The sequence below is a fragment of the Leishmania braziliensis genome, chromosome 10, assembly GCF_000002845.2.
Source record: "Leishmania braziliensis MHOM/BR/75/M2904 complete genome, chromosome 10".
In the NCBI taxonomy this organism is placed as follows: Eukaryota; Euglenozoa; class Kinetoplastea; order Trypanosomatida; family Trypanosomatidae; genus Leishmania; species Leishmania braziliensis.
This window is the reverse complement of record NC_009302.2, coordinates 395397-410541: the sequence shown is the minus strand read 5'-3', so window position 1 is coordinate 410541 and position 15145 is coordinate 395397. Positions and strand designations below refer to the sequence as shown.

Here is a 15145-nt window from a genome sequence, read left to right as displayed (position 1 = left end):
CAGGCACACACACACGCACACGCCTCTTTCCCCATCTCCCTCCCCCTTCACCTTTGTTGCTCCTTCAAGTGCGCAGGTGTCGCTGCATAAGTGCTCTGCTGGCTGGCTGGCTGCACACACACACACCGCAGACGTGTGTGGGTTTAAGTAAAAGGTGAGAGAGAAGCGAGAGAAAGCGAGACGACAGTCTCATACATACTGGACGCGAAGAGCACACGACCACGCGCGTACCACACCGAGCGTGGCATTGGGGCATTTCCTCCACCACCACCCCACCATCGGTACGCCGCTACTGTTGTTGCCCCTTTTTCCCTACCCCCTTATAACGCCCGCAGGGCTCTTTCCTCTTCCTCCCGTCCTTTGCTTCCTGCTGATCCTCTTTCCCCACTCTCCGAACCCCTCTCCCTCTCCCGGCCCCTACACGTCTTGCTGCTCCAGTTGTTGTGGACGTAACCGAAGCCACCTGTGGAAACGTCTCTCTGTGTAGCTGTGTGTGTCTCGTTCTGCCTGGTCACCCCCCCCCCTCTCCTCTCCCCCCTCCCCCCCTCCCCCCGCGGGTCCTCAAAACGGTGTAGGCTCTTAAGCTGCTTTGATCTCTTCTTTGCTTTTCTTCCCCCCCCCCCTCATCGGCCTCTCTCGCGGTGCGTGGCGGCAATCGCAGTGGTGGCGCTTCGGCTGCGATGCTTACTGTTGTGCCTCGCACTCTTTGGTCTCCCACGCAGCCCCTCCAATCCCCCTTCACCCCCTCGACTTCTCTTGACAGCTCCATTGACTCGAACTCGCTCCATTCTCTCTCTCTCTATTGATACGCACAAAACACAACACAACACCGGCGACACATCAAGATGGACCACAGTAGTGCAGATCGGAGGATCGACTTCCAGCCCTCGTCGCCGTCGTCCCAGGCGAACGTGTCCGACTCAGTGTCGGTGAGCACTCCACTCAGCCCACACACCGGCAGTCTCCGTGCACGTCGTTTTCCATCACAGCGCATGGTGTGTCCTGACGGAAATCACCACCACCGCAGCCACAGCGGCGCTCCTGGCAGCACCGGCGGCGGCATCGTGGCACTTACGCGGCTGGAAAATCAGGAGCTCTTTGGGTCCTATCCTGCGCTCCCGACCCTGCAGCACCGCCACCACAGCGACCCAATTGTATCCGTCCTGGCCCGGCCAAGCTTGGACTCGATAGCTGACCTTTTATCAAGCACCTCCCCCACCTCGCAGGCGCTGGCCATGGGCCCTTCCTTCTGCACCGGTAGAGACAGCCTCACGGTGCAAGACTGCTGCACCCTCCAGAACCAGCACTCACTGTCGAAGGGCGTGGCCATCGTCTACTCGCCGGCCTCCTCGCCCAGCGACCTGTACTCGCGCGGGGCGGACCACGTCAGCCTCCGCGGCATCTCCGTTACGGAGGAGGATGCGAACGAGGATCGCGTGCAGGTGCGTGTCGAGGGCTACTACGAGAACAACGGCGTCGGTGTGCTGATCCCAAACGACCTGCCGCGAAGCACGTTGCTCTACGTCCTTACCGCCTCCGACGGCCGTGATTTGATGTTCAAGCTCATCCAGTACAGCCTGCAGCTCGCCATCTGCCTCCTGAAGACGTCGTCTCTATTCTCGCCCGAGGTGCAAGTGCTCATGGGCCGGATAGCGGAGCGGCTTTACCGCAACTACAACACGATCCGCCACGGCCGCAGCCTGTTCAAGATGGGTCGCGGCCTGCTCAACCTCTTCACACTGCAGGCAGTATGTGAGCGAATGTGGATGAAGCACGAGAGCGGCATCGCACGCGCCACGTGTGCCGTCATGTTGCCCGTCGTGTCGCGCCTGGAGCGAGGGTTGATTCTGATGGGGGCCTCGTCATTGTGGGGACAGTGTCTCTCGGGTCGACTGCTGCGTTGGGCGCAAGCTGCCCAGGCTAAACAGGGGCAGAGCCGCGGCGAGGTGCCCGAGGACTCAATGGTGGCGGACTGGCGCATTCAACAACGCATGCGTGAGCAGCCATCCAAGTCGCCGGCAAAGGACACGCTGCTGGCAGACAAGATGTGCACACACGCCTCTGAGGTGGAGAAGGCCGCGCAGGCTGCCGGCGGGAGTTTCACTGAGCTGAAGTCCTGCAGTGGCAGCACCAGCTTGACGCCGCAGAAAGCAACTGACTATGCGGGCGACGCCGTTAGTAGCGGCGGTGCGGAGATGTTGCAGCCCGTGTTCCCATGCACAGCGGGGGTGGGTACTCGGACAAACATCTTCAGGGAACGCCCTGGGCAGCAGTCCCCCGCCACGGGCGTGAGTGAGCTGCCGCTGCCTCCGAGCGTGTCGTTCTGCAGCCTGTCGGCAGAGGCTGGTGCGGCGGACGACTGGGGCGGACGGACACCCAAAACCGCCACGGCAGCTCCAACGCCGATCGCGGGAAGTAAATGTGACTCCACTGGCCCTCGGGCGCTACCACGTGTGGCCTCCGACCCCGCTGTCAACTCCGCCTTCACGACGTCCTCAGGCGAGGAGGACATCGTCGAGCCGCACGACACGGATAATCTGACTCTCATTCGCGAGACCGTCCACCGGCAGCTCCAGCGGCACGGGCTGACGCCGTCCGCCACCGCCGACGCGGCAACCAACGCACTCAGTCCCGCGACGGAAGACTGGGTCGACAAAGCAGGTCGCAAAACGTTACTACGCCCGCTGAAGCGGCCCTCGAACAACGGCACCCCCGCCCCTACCGCTAACAGCAGCGTCACGAGCGGCGACGTGGGCGATCACCTCCATGGGGGTGCAGAGAACAGTATCACTCATAAAAGCACGCCATTGATGCCTGCGCCGCGCTCGCCGTCGTACGAATCTATGTCAAGTCAGCTGATGACGGAGCTGGTGAGTGGTGATTGTTTGACACCTGGGGACGGCCCACTGTCAGTGCCGAACAACTGGCGCATGGCCTGTGCACCAACCGTGCCGCCGAGTCACTCTGACGAGCCTGTCGCATCCCCGGCACTGCCTTACTCCTCTGTTGATTTGCTGTCGCCGCTGAAGCCAGCCTGGCTGTCCTGTACAACTGCATCGCCGTCCGAAGTGACAACGAAGCCGGATGGCACCACGAACTCTACTTCCAGAGTCGAGAGCGCCGACACGCAGCCGCCGCCACCACCGTTGTCATCTGCAGCTGGCGTGTCCACGAGCACGCAGGCTGTCCTGGCGTCGTCGGTCGATGGCACGCAGCAGGAAGGTCAGCGGGAGTGCAGCACCGCGACGGCGATTCACGATACTGAGCGGAATGATCATCACTCATCATCCTTGCGCAATCACTGGACAGCCTTCATGCTTGCCTCCACGCCACCAGCGACTGCCGTGCTGTGTACCTCAGTATTGCCCATGACGACGTCCACTAGAGCCTCCTCCATCTCCAACGACGTCCCACCGCTGCCAGTGGAAAAGTACTGCAGGGAGAGTGACCTTAGCATTCTCTCCACCAGCACGGTGACCGGCTTCCACGAGTACAAGGACAACCATATCGGCGCGCACTCGACGTGGCTGAGGGAGTTGCAGCCGGCGTCTACAGCGTTGCCAGCGCGGTGGCGCAAGGGTGTGTTGCAGTTTAATTCGGCGCTCATGGCGCTTCTCGGCTTCCGCAACTTGGCTGCAGCGTGTCGGCGATTCCTGCGCGACGCCACCCTTATCTCCACAGAACACTTCACCACCTTCACGTTCATCGAGGCGCACCGCCGAGTCATCACCCTCATCATCAACCGCTGCTGGCTCGTGGTGTCTATCATCGACCTGCTGCTCAATACGGTGCGACTGCTGCAGCCGGGCTGGGTCAAGTATACGACAGCACGGCAGAACATACACTGCCGGTGTGGCTGCAGCGGCGACGACGACCCGGAAGACAGGGTCTGGCGCATGCATGGCTTCATTGCACGGCGCAAGACGAACCTCTTTTTCCCTCCGCTGGACCTCGACTACGGTGCGCCGTTTGTATCGAGCCTCGCCTATGTGGAGGCGGCGGATCCGGCAAGGTTGATGCCGGCCTGCAGTCGTTGTGGATTTCTCTACCGCGAAATCTTCTCCGAATCGGATCAAGGAGAGGAGGCAGAGGAGGCCGACGCAAGTGGCGGTGTGCCGGTGTCACCGTCACGCACGCTCGCCGTGACGTCGAAGGCAGAAGCCAATACATCGTTCGTCCAGCACACAGCGGCGGCGCCGACCACTGCTGCATCGCTCAGCGAGGATGGTCACACAGAGGAAACCCGCCGTTCCCCGACAAGGATGGCTCTCGGTTCACCAGGTCTGATAGAGCGCGAGAAGCCGCGTTGGGTTCAGCTGTACAACGATGAGGTCATGAGGGTTGAGTCACAGCAGCAGCAGCAACGCCTTCGTAGCCCTGGCGCGCGGTGGGAAGCGCAAAACCCCAGCGATGAGGCGCACCAAAACTCGCCTGTGGAGCAGCTGGTGAATCGCCGCAACAGTCATGCGGTGAAGACCTCCGTCGGCGACGGACAGCCAGCAGACGAGATGCATCAGCGGCGCAAGAGCGGTGCGGCTCACAAGCGAGCAGCTGAGTCCTCGGCTGGCATACTCTTGGTTCCGTGGGTCATGCGAAAGTTCTTCGACTATGTGTGGCTTCTGCGCGTGCACCCGAACCTGACATCGACAGTTCTGCTGGAGGCACGTTGCATCGCCGAGCTGTACCTCGCCTACAAGTACTGCTTTGGCAAATTTGAATCCTTTAGGTCTGATGCCCCGCTGAGCGCTATCCTCTACCCGTACGGTGCCTTGGCAGGCATGGTGAGTGCCTCCGTGGGGCTGCTGCGCGTCATTGAAAGCGCGCCGGCCTCGTAAAGCGAAGCGCTGGAATCTGGGGAAGTGTACTTGTGCAGACAGGGGAAGGGCGGAGGCGAAGAGGCCGCCTGGAGTGGAGATGCAGATTCCCTGGAGCACCTGGATAGCAGCTGGTGATTGAGCGTGTTTCTGTCGTTGTGAAGGGAAAGGGACCTGCAGTAGCTGTGACGATGGTCTGTCTTGGCACTTGGGTGTGTGGGTGAGCGGGTGTGTGCGGGTGAGTGTGTGCCTGTGCTTGGGCAGCTCTACAGCTCACCTCTCGAGAAGGACAGTAGACACGCTTGCGGCGCTCTCAGCACAGCTGCATTGACGCCCGTATGTAATGGGGATACGGGGGTTGGTGCACTGCACAGCAGAAGCGAGAGTGTGTTTGGGTGGAGCCGACGCAGACTCGAATAGGGCGAGCTGATAGATAAGGATGAGGATGGGGAGGATTACGGTGCATTACCGAGGACTGTCATCGTCGCCCCTACACACGCGCAGAATGCGTCCACGTCAAGCACAACCGCTAACTTAGGGAAAAACACACATGCAGTGAAAACAAAGCAGCCCTCCCCCTCCCCCACTCACCTGCACACACACACACGTGTGTGTGCACTCACGCCCTCCCTTCCTCGACACAGGCAGTCCTGTACACAGACGGGCACCTCATCTGTGGCCGCGTGCAAGCGTCGCTGTGGGAGTGTTTGCCTGTGCTGTATGGAGTGTGGGGTGTGGAGCGAAAGGGACGAAAAGAGAGGAGGAGGGTGACAAGAACGATGACAGGAACTGGGGAACAATGCCGACACCCCAAATTAACGGTTAAGAACACCATCCTGATCATCTGAGTCATGCGTCTCCCTTCCTCCTCCCTTCCTTCCTTCCCGCCCCCCCCCCCTCTCTCTCTCTCTCCGTGCATTCTATTGCCATTGTGTCAGTGCTCTGAGTGTGTACACGGCGTGCGCTTAACGAGGCCACCCTCCCTCTGTGATAGGTAAAGACTACGAGAGAGGAATGCCCGAAGCGCACCAGCGCAAACGTATCGGGAGGATACTAAAACGTTGGTGGTTGTGGTATCTTGGCACTGCTCGCCAAACACTAACCAGTCCATCTCTCTCTTTCTATCTCCACTCTCTCCCCCTCCCCCCCCCCTCCCTCCCCTGTTCTCTGAGTCCTTATGCCCACATCTCCCCCTCTCTCTCTAGCACTGCCTACGCATTAAAGATGCGAACTGTAGAGAAGTCGAGAGGGAGGGAGGGAGGGAGGGAGGGAGTCGCGACCCCGCCTTGCCCCCCCCCATCTATGTTTGTGTGCGTGTTCGCTCTACTGATAAGCCAAGGAAAAATGAACTTAACGCTACTGGTGGGGTCCACGGGGAGGGAGCACGCACCGCTACTGTGGCTCGCGCCAACCTCCTTCTCCTCGCCCCCCCCCCCAATTCAAACCCTTGTCTCTCCACCGAGGTGTCCATCCGTGTCTTGCTGAGCACGCATTGGCATGATGCTCTCACTCACTCACTCTCTTCCTTTTCTAGAAGTTGTCTTCCCGTTGCCTGTCTACCTCCACTTCACGCTTGCCACCACACCGCCGCCTCCTTGGCTCCTCCTGTCTTGCGCATTCAAACACACACACAGCGAGAGACATACATAGACAGCGGCAGACAGAGAGACCCTATACGTGTGAACTTAGACGCACACGTCCACACAGAAGGGGAATCACCTCAGACTCTACCCGCTCTTGCCTGTGTGTCCGTGCCTGTGCTTGTGCGCCTCTCCTTTACTCTTTTCCCCCTCCCTCCCTCCCTCCTCCTCCTCCTTGGTGTTGTTCCTTTCGAGCGCTGTCTCTCTCTCTCCCTTGTGCCTCCGTGGGCACATTAGCCGTGTGGGGAGTCTCTGCTTCAACCGTTGTCGCAGCTGTGGCGCAATTAGCTCAGCTGCCAAAGACGCCAACATATTAAATGGGTCCTTTTCTTTGACTTTGGGCTTGTGTGTCTGTATGGGATAAAAAAATAAACGAGAGCAGCTCTCACCGCGTCGACCGCTGCCACCCTCGAACTTCCGTTACAGCCGCCGCTCCGCTCGCCCCGCTCTACTCCATCTCTCTCTCTCGCACTGTTAGTATGCGTGTGTGACTTCATTAAGCCCTGCTGCCCCCCATCCCTCCCGTTCGGTGCGGCTGTACGCCGCACGGGCAGCCTCTTTACGTTCTTATGAGTTGACGCTCTGCTCCCTTCCCCTCCCCCTCCTTTTCTGTGCTTTGAGCTGTTTCCTCTTCTTGCATGTAAATCCCCCGTCATCCCTCCCTCCTCGCCTACCCTACCCCACCCATAGCTGTGTCCTCTCGTTCTCTTTCAAACTGCCTCCCGCCCGCGGTAACGAGACCGACTGAGCGGGCCTCTGTGGAGGGGGCGCACGTGTGTGTGTGTGTGGGTGTGTGTGTGCTGCTGCGGCGGCGGCTAGTAGGGAAGAAGAGTGTCCAGCAATTTTGTTTTCTTGTCGTTGAGGCTGCTCAGGAAGAGCCCCACCACCCCCTTCCCCTCCCCCTTGGCAACTCTCTTTTCTGAGCCCTTCTCTTGCTCGCCTTTGTATATAGACAGCCTCGGCTACATTGCCCGCTCAAAGAAGCGCACCGCTACGTGCCGTGCGCGAAGTGCTGTTGGCCTGCCGGAAAATTTGCCTCAGTGTTTCTTCTCCCTCTCTCCCTCTCTATATTACCCCCCCCCCTCTCTCTATCCTTTTTGTGCGCCGAATTCGCCTACTTTGTGTGTCCATACTGCTCCTTCTCCGGTTAAGGAGAGGGAGGGTGGGGCTTGCAGTAGCTTTGGATTGTATGCGTGTGTGTGGGTGTGGACTGACTGGCCACCACAAGCCTCAACCCACCCCCACCCTTCCTTCCTTCCTTCCCTTGTTGCTTGCAGACGCAGCCGCGTACGCCACCGTTGTATTGGCAAGAACGTCTCGCAACGTTTGTATTCTGCGCTCTCTCTCTCCCCCCCCCTCCCCGTAATCCCCGTGGCGGCTCGCCAAGATGTTCTTCGATGTGGTCGATATGACCACGGCGTACATTCAGTACATCACGCTGCTGCTGAACTTGTCCCCCGAGTCACTCCCATCCTTCTACAGGGAGCCTTTTGTAGTCATTCGGTACGCGGTCTTTGACTCGTATCGGAAGGTGGAGGAGGTGCAGCGGTATAATAATCCCCTCCGTGTTGACCTGCCAGACTGGCTCCCACTGGACATTCGGCTGCAGTACGTCTGCGTCGCCGTCATAGGGCCACTGGCTCTGTCAACCGTCGGACTGCTGCTCGTGTACGGCAAGCCCGCCTACTTGTGGTTCGTGTGCCTCCTCTCCACCCTCTTCATGTTTCTCTTCGGCTTCATCGTGCTGGCAAACATGGCCGACCTCACCTTTCCTGGATCGTCGCTGCCGCCCAAGTCGACCCTCAGCAGTCTTGGAGGCGTGGGTCTGCCACTCTTTGTGCTACTGCTAGCCGTGGGTCTTGTTAGCATGGGTCGCGCCCGTCTGCGGCACCTGCGCAGGGACGCGGTGGAGCTGGAGAAGCTCATCGACGAGGAGCGACAGCGACGGGAGAGCCTGCCCATCACGCAGCAACTGGTGGACCGCCAGGGGATTGACCTTGTCGCCGTGGCAGCGGAGCGGGTCCATGCCAAGCGCCGCGAGTACCGCATCACCCACCTCGATGCTGAGGATGTGCTGTGGCAGGGTGCGTTTGTGTTGGTGCTGTTGATGGGGAGTCTTGTGCTGCTTGGCGCGATACCAATTCCAGCAATGCATTATATGCAGCAGAGTATCGTCTTCAAAGTACTCGGAAGCATCACGGCTGTGCTCTTCGCCTTCGCGACGGTATGGTGGACCATGAGCCTCTTCACGAAAGGGCGCCAGTACCTGTACGTGTGCAGCACTGCCTTCGACCTCCGCGCACTCAGCCTCATCATGGTGGTGGCCTCCTTGCTCTACATTAGCGTCGTCACTCACTTTATTTCGATCGTCTACTGCATGCCGCTGACCTGCGAGGCTGGATCACGAATGCCGCACTCCGCCTCCCTCTTTCCGCCGCTCTCCTACGCGACGGACGGAAACAACATCAGCGACGACTTGTCGGTTGCCCGGTGCCTGTCGTGCGACTTTCACAGCTACCCGCAGAAGTGCTCCACTGCCCTCCAGGAGAACCTGTGCGCCACGTCGCATCAGCAGTCCCGACTTGTCTACGACACCCGCGTGCCATGCGACAGCATGGACGGCTTTTACATCGCAAGCGGCATCTTGGTGTTTACGTTCTACATTCTCTTTCTGCCCTACTTGCAGTTCTACGTTGCGCAGTACGGTGTACGTATGCTGCAGGACGCTTACCCGCTAGAGCAGCGCTACCATGACGTCTTCACCCCTGAGGAACTGTACCTACAGAAGGTGCTGTTCTCTGACAATAGCGCCGCCTTCGCCTACCGCGCCTACAAGCCGCAGTTCCGCTTCTACCGACTCTCCTTCTTACTGCAGAAAATTATCCTCGGCGTCGTTGGCTGCGTCATGCAACGCGGCCAGCAGCGACGTATTGCTTGGGTCGGCATGTTGTTCTTCCTGGTAGTCCCGCTCATCGCGCTGAGCTGTGCCGTGTACCTGCAGCCGTTCTCGCGGCCCACCGAGGCCATCTACTTCCCCTCGCTGCAAGCAATGGTAAGCGTGTGCAGTCTCGTATTCCTTGCCGCCTGGCACTTCGGCAGCGCGGCCGTCCCGCTTGCCGTGTGGATTATTCTTCCGCTTGCCCTCGTCGGCGTGCCTGCGATAACGCTGGGTGTCGGCACGGTGCTGTCGCTGCGTGAGGAACGTCGCTGGAGCGATATGCTGGAGAAGAGACTTGCGCAGGGAGTGACGGTGACCTACGCGAGACCGGGTGCGTCCGTGCAGCAAGCGCAGAGCAGCAATCCACCTCAGCCCAAACCGCGCGTCGGTCTGGTTGCTGGCATCATGGAGGCAGCGACGCGTAACAGCGACGCCGGGGTCGGAGACAGCGACACGAAGCAGCAGCCGTCTCGGGAGACAAGAGACGCGAAGAAGCCGGCGGAAGACAGTGATGGCGAAGAATTGTGGCAATGCGGCCCTGGCGACGGTTCACGGAGCCTGATCACCTTCAGCGACAGGCCTCTGGCGTCGGCAGCCGCAGCAGGTGTCGCCGCGGCCACAGATGCAAGGGTGGCGGCACTCCCGCAGCACGACAACCCCGATAGCGATTTGCTTAGCCGAACAAGCGCAGCCATGACGTTGAGCCCCGCTTTCCTGACGGCTCGTCATCAGAAACCGGGGGCAGAGAAGTCCCCATCACGGCTACCGGCATCCTCGTCCCCCATGGAGTACGCGCGCTGCCCTTCGCTGAGTCGTGACAAGACTACGCTGGCACCTACGTTCCTCCCGAGTACTCCTACCACGCTTTCTACCCACACCTCCATAAGGACGCAGAGCGCCCGTACCCGTCAAGGACTATCAGCGCTCCTTCAGGCACGGACGTGGTGGGGTTCCCTCAAGGCGTTCAGCCTGATCGCTGTCGAGACGGTGGCAGCGCCGTTTCTTCTCTTCCGCCACCGCAATCAGCTGCACTGCCACGATGTTGGCAGGGACGACAAGCGGGGCGACGAGATGGTGAGCATTCGCGGTAGTGATTGGGGCGCATCCATGCCCGCAGCAGTGGGACCATGCGCCGAGCCTAAAGGGCAACAGCAGCGTCGCTCGGTTATTGTGGGGAAACCCTCCCTTATTGTGAGCCTGGCATCGCTCTTCCAGTGCGCTGGGCGGTCCTCAGCGGCGAATCCTGCTGTGGTAAACACTGGTCATCGTGGCAGCAGTGCTTCCTCTGACCAGCCAACAGGTTGCGCCTCAGAGAAGAAGCCAGGGCGGCGTCGGAGGGCCTCGCTCCAGCCACATCAGCAGAGCGCTACGCACAGCACCAAAGCCGCGCGTGAGGATGCGGGAAGCGGCGCTGCAGGCGCGCTCCGCGACAGCCTCCCTGCCTTGGCCCCTCCAGCGGTCGCGAACACGGCGCCTGCATGGCCAGCGAGCGGGCGGCAGCGAAGGCGACATAGCGCATCCTTTCTAGTCTCTTCTTTCTGCGCTCAGCTAGTTCAGTTGTGGCCTGGGCAGCCACCGCGAGCCGTGGACAATCGGGTCGGCGTCACCGCTGGGGAGTACGCGCGGGAGGCCACGGTGGTGTTCGTTCCATCCCTCTTCTTTGCGCCGCATACGCCTGCGACGTGGCGGTTTGCAAAGGTGCTGTCTCGCATACACCACCCCGGCGGGCATCGGCGTTGGAGCAGCAAGGGCGACGCCAATGCTGCTCGTGCTCCTCACTCAGCAGCTACGGCGCGCCCCTTCTCCAGCTCTCTGACCAGTGCCCTGGTGGATGTACCGCTGCCGAGGAAGAGGACGTCATTGGGGGAGGAGGGGTCAGAGGCCTACTCGTTACCGCCGTGGGTCCCCATTTGGCCCCACTTGTCTCCCAGCGACCCGGTGCCAACCGTATCCCCGTCGTTACCGAGGCACCTCGATGATCGCCCTTCAGGTGGCACGGCAAATCACGACGACGGCAGCGCGCGTTCCTCCGGTTGCAGGGTAGTGCCGAGTCGTCTGCAGCAAGTGATAAGGAAGATGATGCGCTGCCTCTCATGCAGTCTCGTGCGTGGCCCACGCGCAACTGATCGTAGCAGCGGCGGAAATGGGGGTGTGGGTGAGGTACTTAGCTTCGCCGAGGTTTACGCTCGGCGGCAGGCCTGCGCCCGCGATGTCACACAAAGCGGGCTCGAGCGTCTGTGCACGGCGCAAGAGCTGCAGCGGCACCGGCACAAACGCTTCCGCAAAGCGTTTTGGGGAAACCCGACGGATGCAATGTTCGGCGTCGTCGACGTGCCAGGGAGCATGCCGCCGTGGAGTTTGTTCTGCAACGTCTCCCTACCGCCAGTAACCCCCACCGCCTTGCCAACCACAGCCCAGCGGCAGCCGCAGCAGCGGACGATGGCGTCGCTCCAGAATCAGTACTACGCCCAGCTCGTGGAAGAGCAGCAGGACGCGGACATGCCGAAAAAATCCGGTGGCACAATAAGCAACCGCAGCGCCTCGCTTGGCACAGAAAGAGGAACCGGCGCAGCTGCGGTGCGGTACCGCAAGCGGGGCGTGGCCGCCGAGTCTAACTCGCCTCTCAGGTCCATGACCTGCGCATCCCTTTCTGCGGCGATGAACTTAAACTTCTCGTTGCCAGTGCACCCGGTCCGCGCGGCCGCCCGTGAGCGCCAGGCCGCCGCCGTTCTTCTTCAACAAGAGCGCAGCCAGGGGACGGTGCCTGTGTCGCTGGACACGGAGATGCGCGAACCAGACCCCGGCAAGAAGCGCGGCGGATACAAAGGAAGCAGCGGCGAGCTCAACGTCGAGGATGTGCACTACGACGGCTGCCGCAACGGCGTGTCAGTGGACCTGGATGACTCACTCCTCTCCAGCGAGGCGGGCTGCGGACAGAGCGCTAGACTTGCAGGCACACTACACTGGCTGGAGAAGTGGGGACCAGTGCTGACGGAGCTGCTCTACGAAACCGCCAAGGACGATGAAAAGCACGTTGCGACAGAGAAGCGAAGAACGAGTGGCACTACTGATAGCAGCGCCAGCAGCGATACCAGAGGTAATGGCAGCTCCCCCTCGACGGACGCGGCTGCGCGAGTTAGACCGGACGCGTGGGACACGGAGAGCCAACAGCAGCGGCGATCGAAATGGGCGAGAAAGGGCTGGCTGATGCGACTGCTGCCGAGCAACTGGGGATCGACGTCGAGCAAGTCTGCCCGGCCGCGTGGTGGCGACAAGGCCGGGCATCAGAAGCGGTCTTTTAACAGTGACGACCAGGTTTCGCGGAGAAGTGGCGCTCACCACAAGCCACCGCCACCCCCCTCGCTGTCTTCGATGCGCCGGCAGCCCTCCATGCTCCTCTCACTCATGACAGGCAACGTGTATTGTCAGACGAGCAAGTCTGGCACCCTCTCGGAGGCCTCCGTAGCCGGCAGCGCGACGCGAGCACCGCAGGCTGCCGTCCCCGAAATCGTCCCCGGCAACAGCCGCCGCTCCTCTTCGCCGTTCTCCGTCTTTGGGGCGAACTCCTCCTCCTCCTCCTCCTCAGGTGAGGGCGCGGCGTGGCCGTACAGGCAGTATCCAACCACCCTGCACACGCCCAATGGCGACTGGTTGAACAAAGCGGAGCCGGCGGTGGTGACTAAGCGGCTCAACCCCGCCTCACAGCCGCACTCGAACTCCGCAATCCCGACAGACCCACTCATTCAGCAGCTCCGCTCCCTCTACCTACTGCGAGAGCGACTGAAGGAGTCGTACTGGGAACATCGAGAGCAGCTCAAGGCTGTACAATCCTACATCGACTACGAGATCAACGAGGCGGTGCGGCGCGTGCTGAGCTTTCTCTTCATGGTGCTTGGCGTTGTCGCCACGATAGCGTTGGTCCTCGCCCTGTGCGGCATGCTGCACACGCTGGACTGGGCCTTTATTAACGGTGTGCAGCGATCCAATGGTGCGCTGCGGTATGAGCTGGCGGGGTACAGTAGTTGGGACAACTTTACGCACAACTGCTGCTGCATGGCCGCAACAGACGCAGCGGCGCGCTACCCGTACTACGCCCTGGATGTGGAGAATTGGGTCTGCGCCAACGGTATCACAAAGGAACGGGTGCGGCGTGATGGGTACGACGATCTCATCACAGACGGGTACGCGGTGCGTGCGCTCTGCGGAATGGAGTTCAAGAACAACTGCATGGTGGTGGTGGACCAGGGAGTTGCCACGCTAAAGGGCTGCGACGCCGCCGTCGTCTCTGAGAAGGCCATGCAACGGTGGTAAAGAAGAGAAATCCTCCCTATAACTAAGACGAAAAGGCGGGGGAGAGAAGAGGGCCATCTTGTTGAATAGGCAAGGAGATGCAACATGGTGCCCCCCCCCTCATGCACCTGTGTGGGTGTGTAGCTAACATGCGCAATCATGTATGGAAGAGACAACAACGCCCGACACCCCGCGGCGCGTAAACAGTTCAGGCCCACACCAGCTCTCTCTCTCGATCTCTTGCCCTCTCCCTTATCTCCTCTCTCACTCGCCGCCCACCTCCTCCTCAACCCCCTCCTCCTCAACCCCGTCCGCTCTTGTGATCCACCGAAGCCTTTCCCTCCCCTCTCCACCGTTATCTAACATCAATCACATTACATTCATCTGGTGTATGCAAGACCCTCACATACACCCACCTTCCCTCCCCTCTCCTCCCCCACCGTTGTGCTCCATCTCGCTCTTCCCTCATTGCTTCTTTCTCTCCTCTTCTGTCCTCTTGCCCCTCGGCGCATAATACACATTCCATAGCAGGCAGAGCACTGAGTGATTCACAGCGCGCTCCCCTTCCTCCTCCCCATTTACACATCACTCGCAGCTCTCTCTCGATCTCTCGATCTCTTGGCAGTCCAACACACTTTCCCCTTTCTCTTTCCCGCTCCTCTCCACGGGGCACCTACCTTGCGTAGTTGCTGCACCTTTAGAAGCACCAACACAGTGAAAATGGGGTACGCTTCCATCTGCGACACCATACTGAGCTTCTTGCGAAAGTTCTTCTCTCTGATCCTCGCCATTGCGATGGGTTTCCTTACACTGCTGTACGCCATTGGCGCTGGCGTGGTGACCACCCAGGCAAAGAGCTTCAGTAAGTCAGGCTTTGCCCATTTCCTGGGCATTATCTTCGCTATTACCTCCGCGATGGGGTATCTTATCCTGCACTTTGTCCCCCGCAAGGCGTACCGTCTTCTCTACGCCCTCACATTCATTATGCTCACAACGGTGCTCTTGGTGTCTCACTCGATGGGGCTGGCGGCGCCGGTCGTAGCCGACTGCGGCGTCGCTGGATCGCTGAACTTCACGGGCAACTACACGGGTATCGGCAGCATTGGCTCCATACTGAATGATGAAAACCAAAACGTGACGATTGGCCGCCTTGGCCAGCCGGTGGCGCAATGCAAAGGCAACGCCCTTCTCTTTGCCGCCTCCTTCCTCAACATGTTCCTCTACGTGATTGCGCTGTTTGACGTGCAGACGGTGCTGCTGGCCCGCGTCAGGTCAAAGACCTACGGGGAGCGCTTTGTGGAGATGGGCATCAGTAACTAGAGAGAGAGAGTAGCGGCACGAGCAGAAGAATATATACACACACACAGCAGCAGCAGCAGAAGCGATCAGAGAGAGTCCTTCGAAAGATGAGAAACAAGAAGAAGATGTGTAAGTCCAGTGATGGAGGGGGGGAGGGAGGGGCG

The 15145-nt window shown here is 60.3% G+C and overlaps 3 protein-coding genes across 3 annotated transcripts; all 3 read left to right on the top strand.

Annotated features, from left to right (window-relative positions):
* Window positions 1-1235: 1235 nt before the first annotated feature.
* On the top strand, window positions 1236-4835 carry LBRM_10_1040 (conserved hypothetical protein; the record flags this gene model as incomplete). The annotated part of the gene is made up of 1 exon (XM_001562822.1): window positions 1236-4835. One exon carries the CDS (start codon window positions 1236-1238, stop codon window positions 4833-4835), a length of 3600 nt encoding a protein of 1199 aa, XP_001562872.1.
* A 3006-nt stretch (window positions 4836-7841) lies between these two features.
* LBRM_10_1030 (hypothetical protein) lies at window positions 7842-13703 on the top strand (the record flags this gene model as incomplete). Its single annotated transcript, XM_001562821.2, has 1 exon — window positions 7842-13703. One exon carries the CDS (start codon window positions 7842-7844, stop codon window positions 13701-13703), a length of 5862 nt encoding a protein of 1953 aa, XP_001562871.2.
* Window positions 13704-14402: 699 nt separating this feature from the next.
* On the top strand, window positions 14403-15002 carry LBRM_10_1020 (conserved hypothetical protein; the record flags this gene model as incomplete). The annotated part of the gene is made up of 1 exon (XM_001562820.1): window positions 14403-15002. The coding sequence occupies one exon, from the start codon at window positions 14403-14405 to the stop codon at window positions 15000-15002; it is 600 nt and encodes a 199-aa protein (XP_001562870.1).
* Between the last annotated feature and the right edge of the window lie 143 nt (window positions 15003-15145).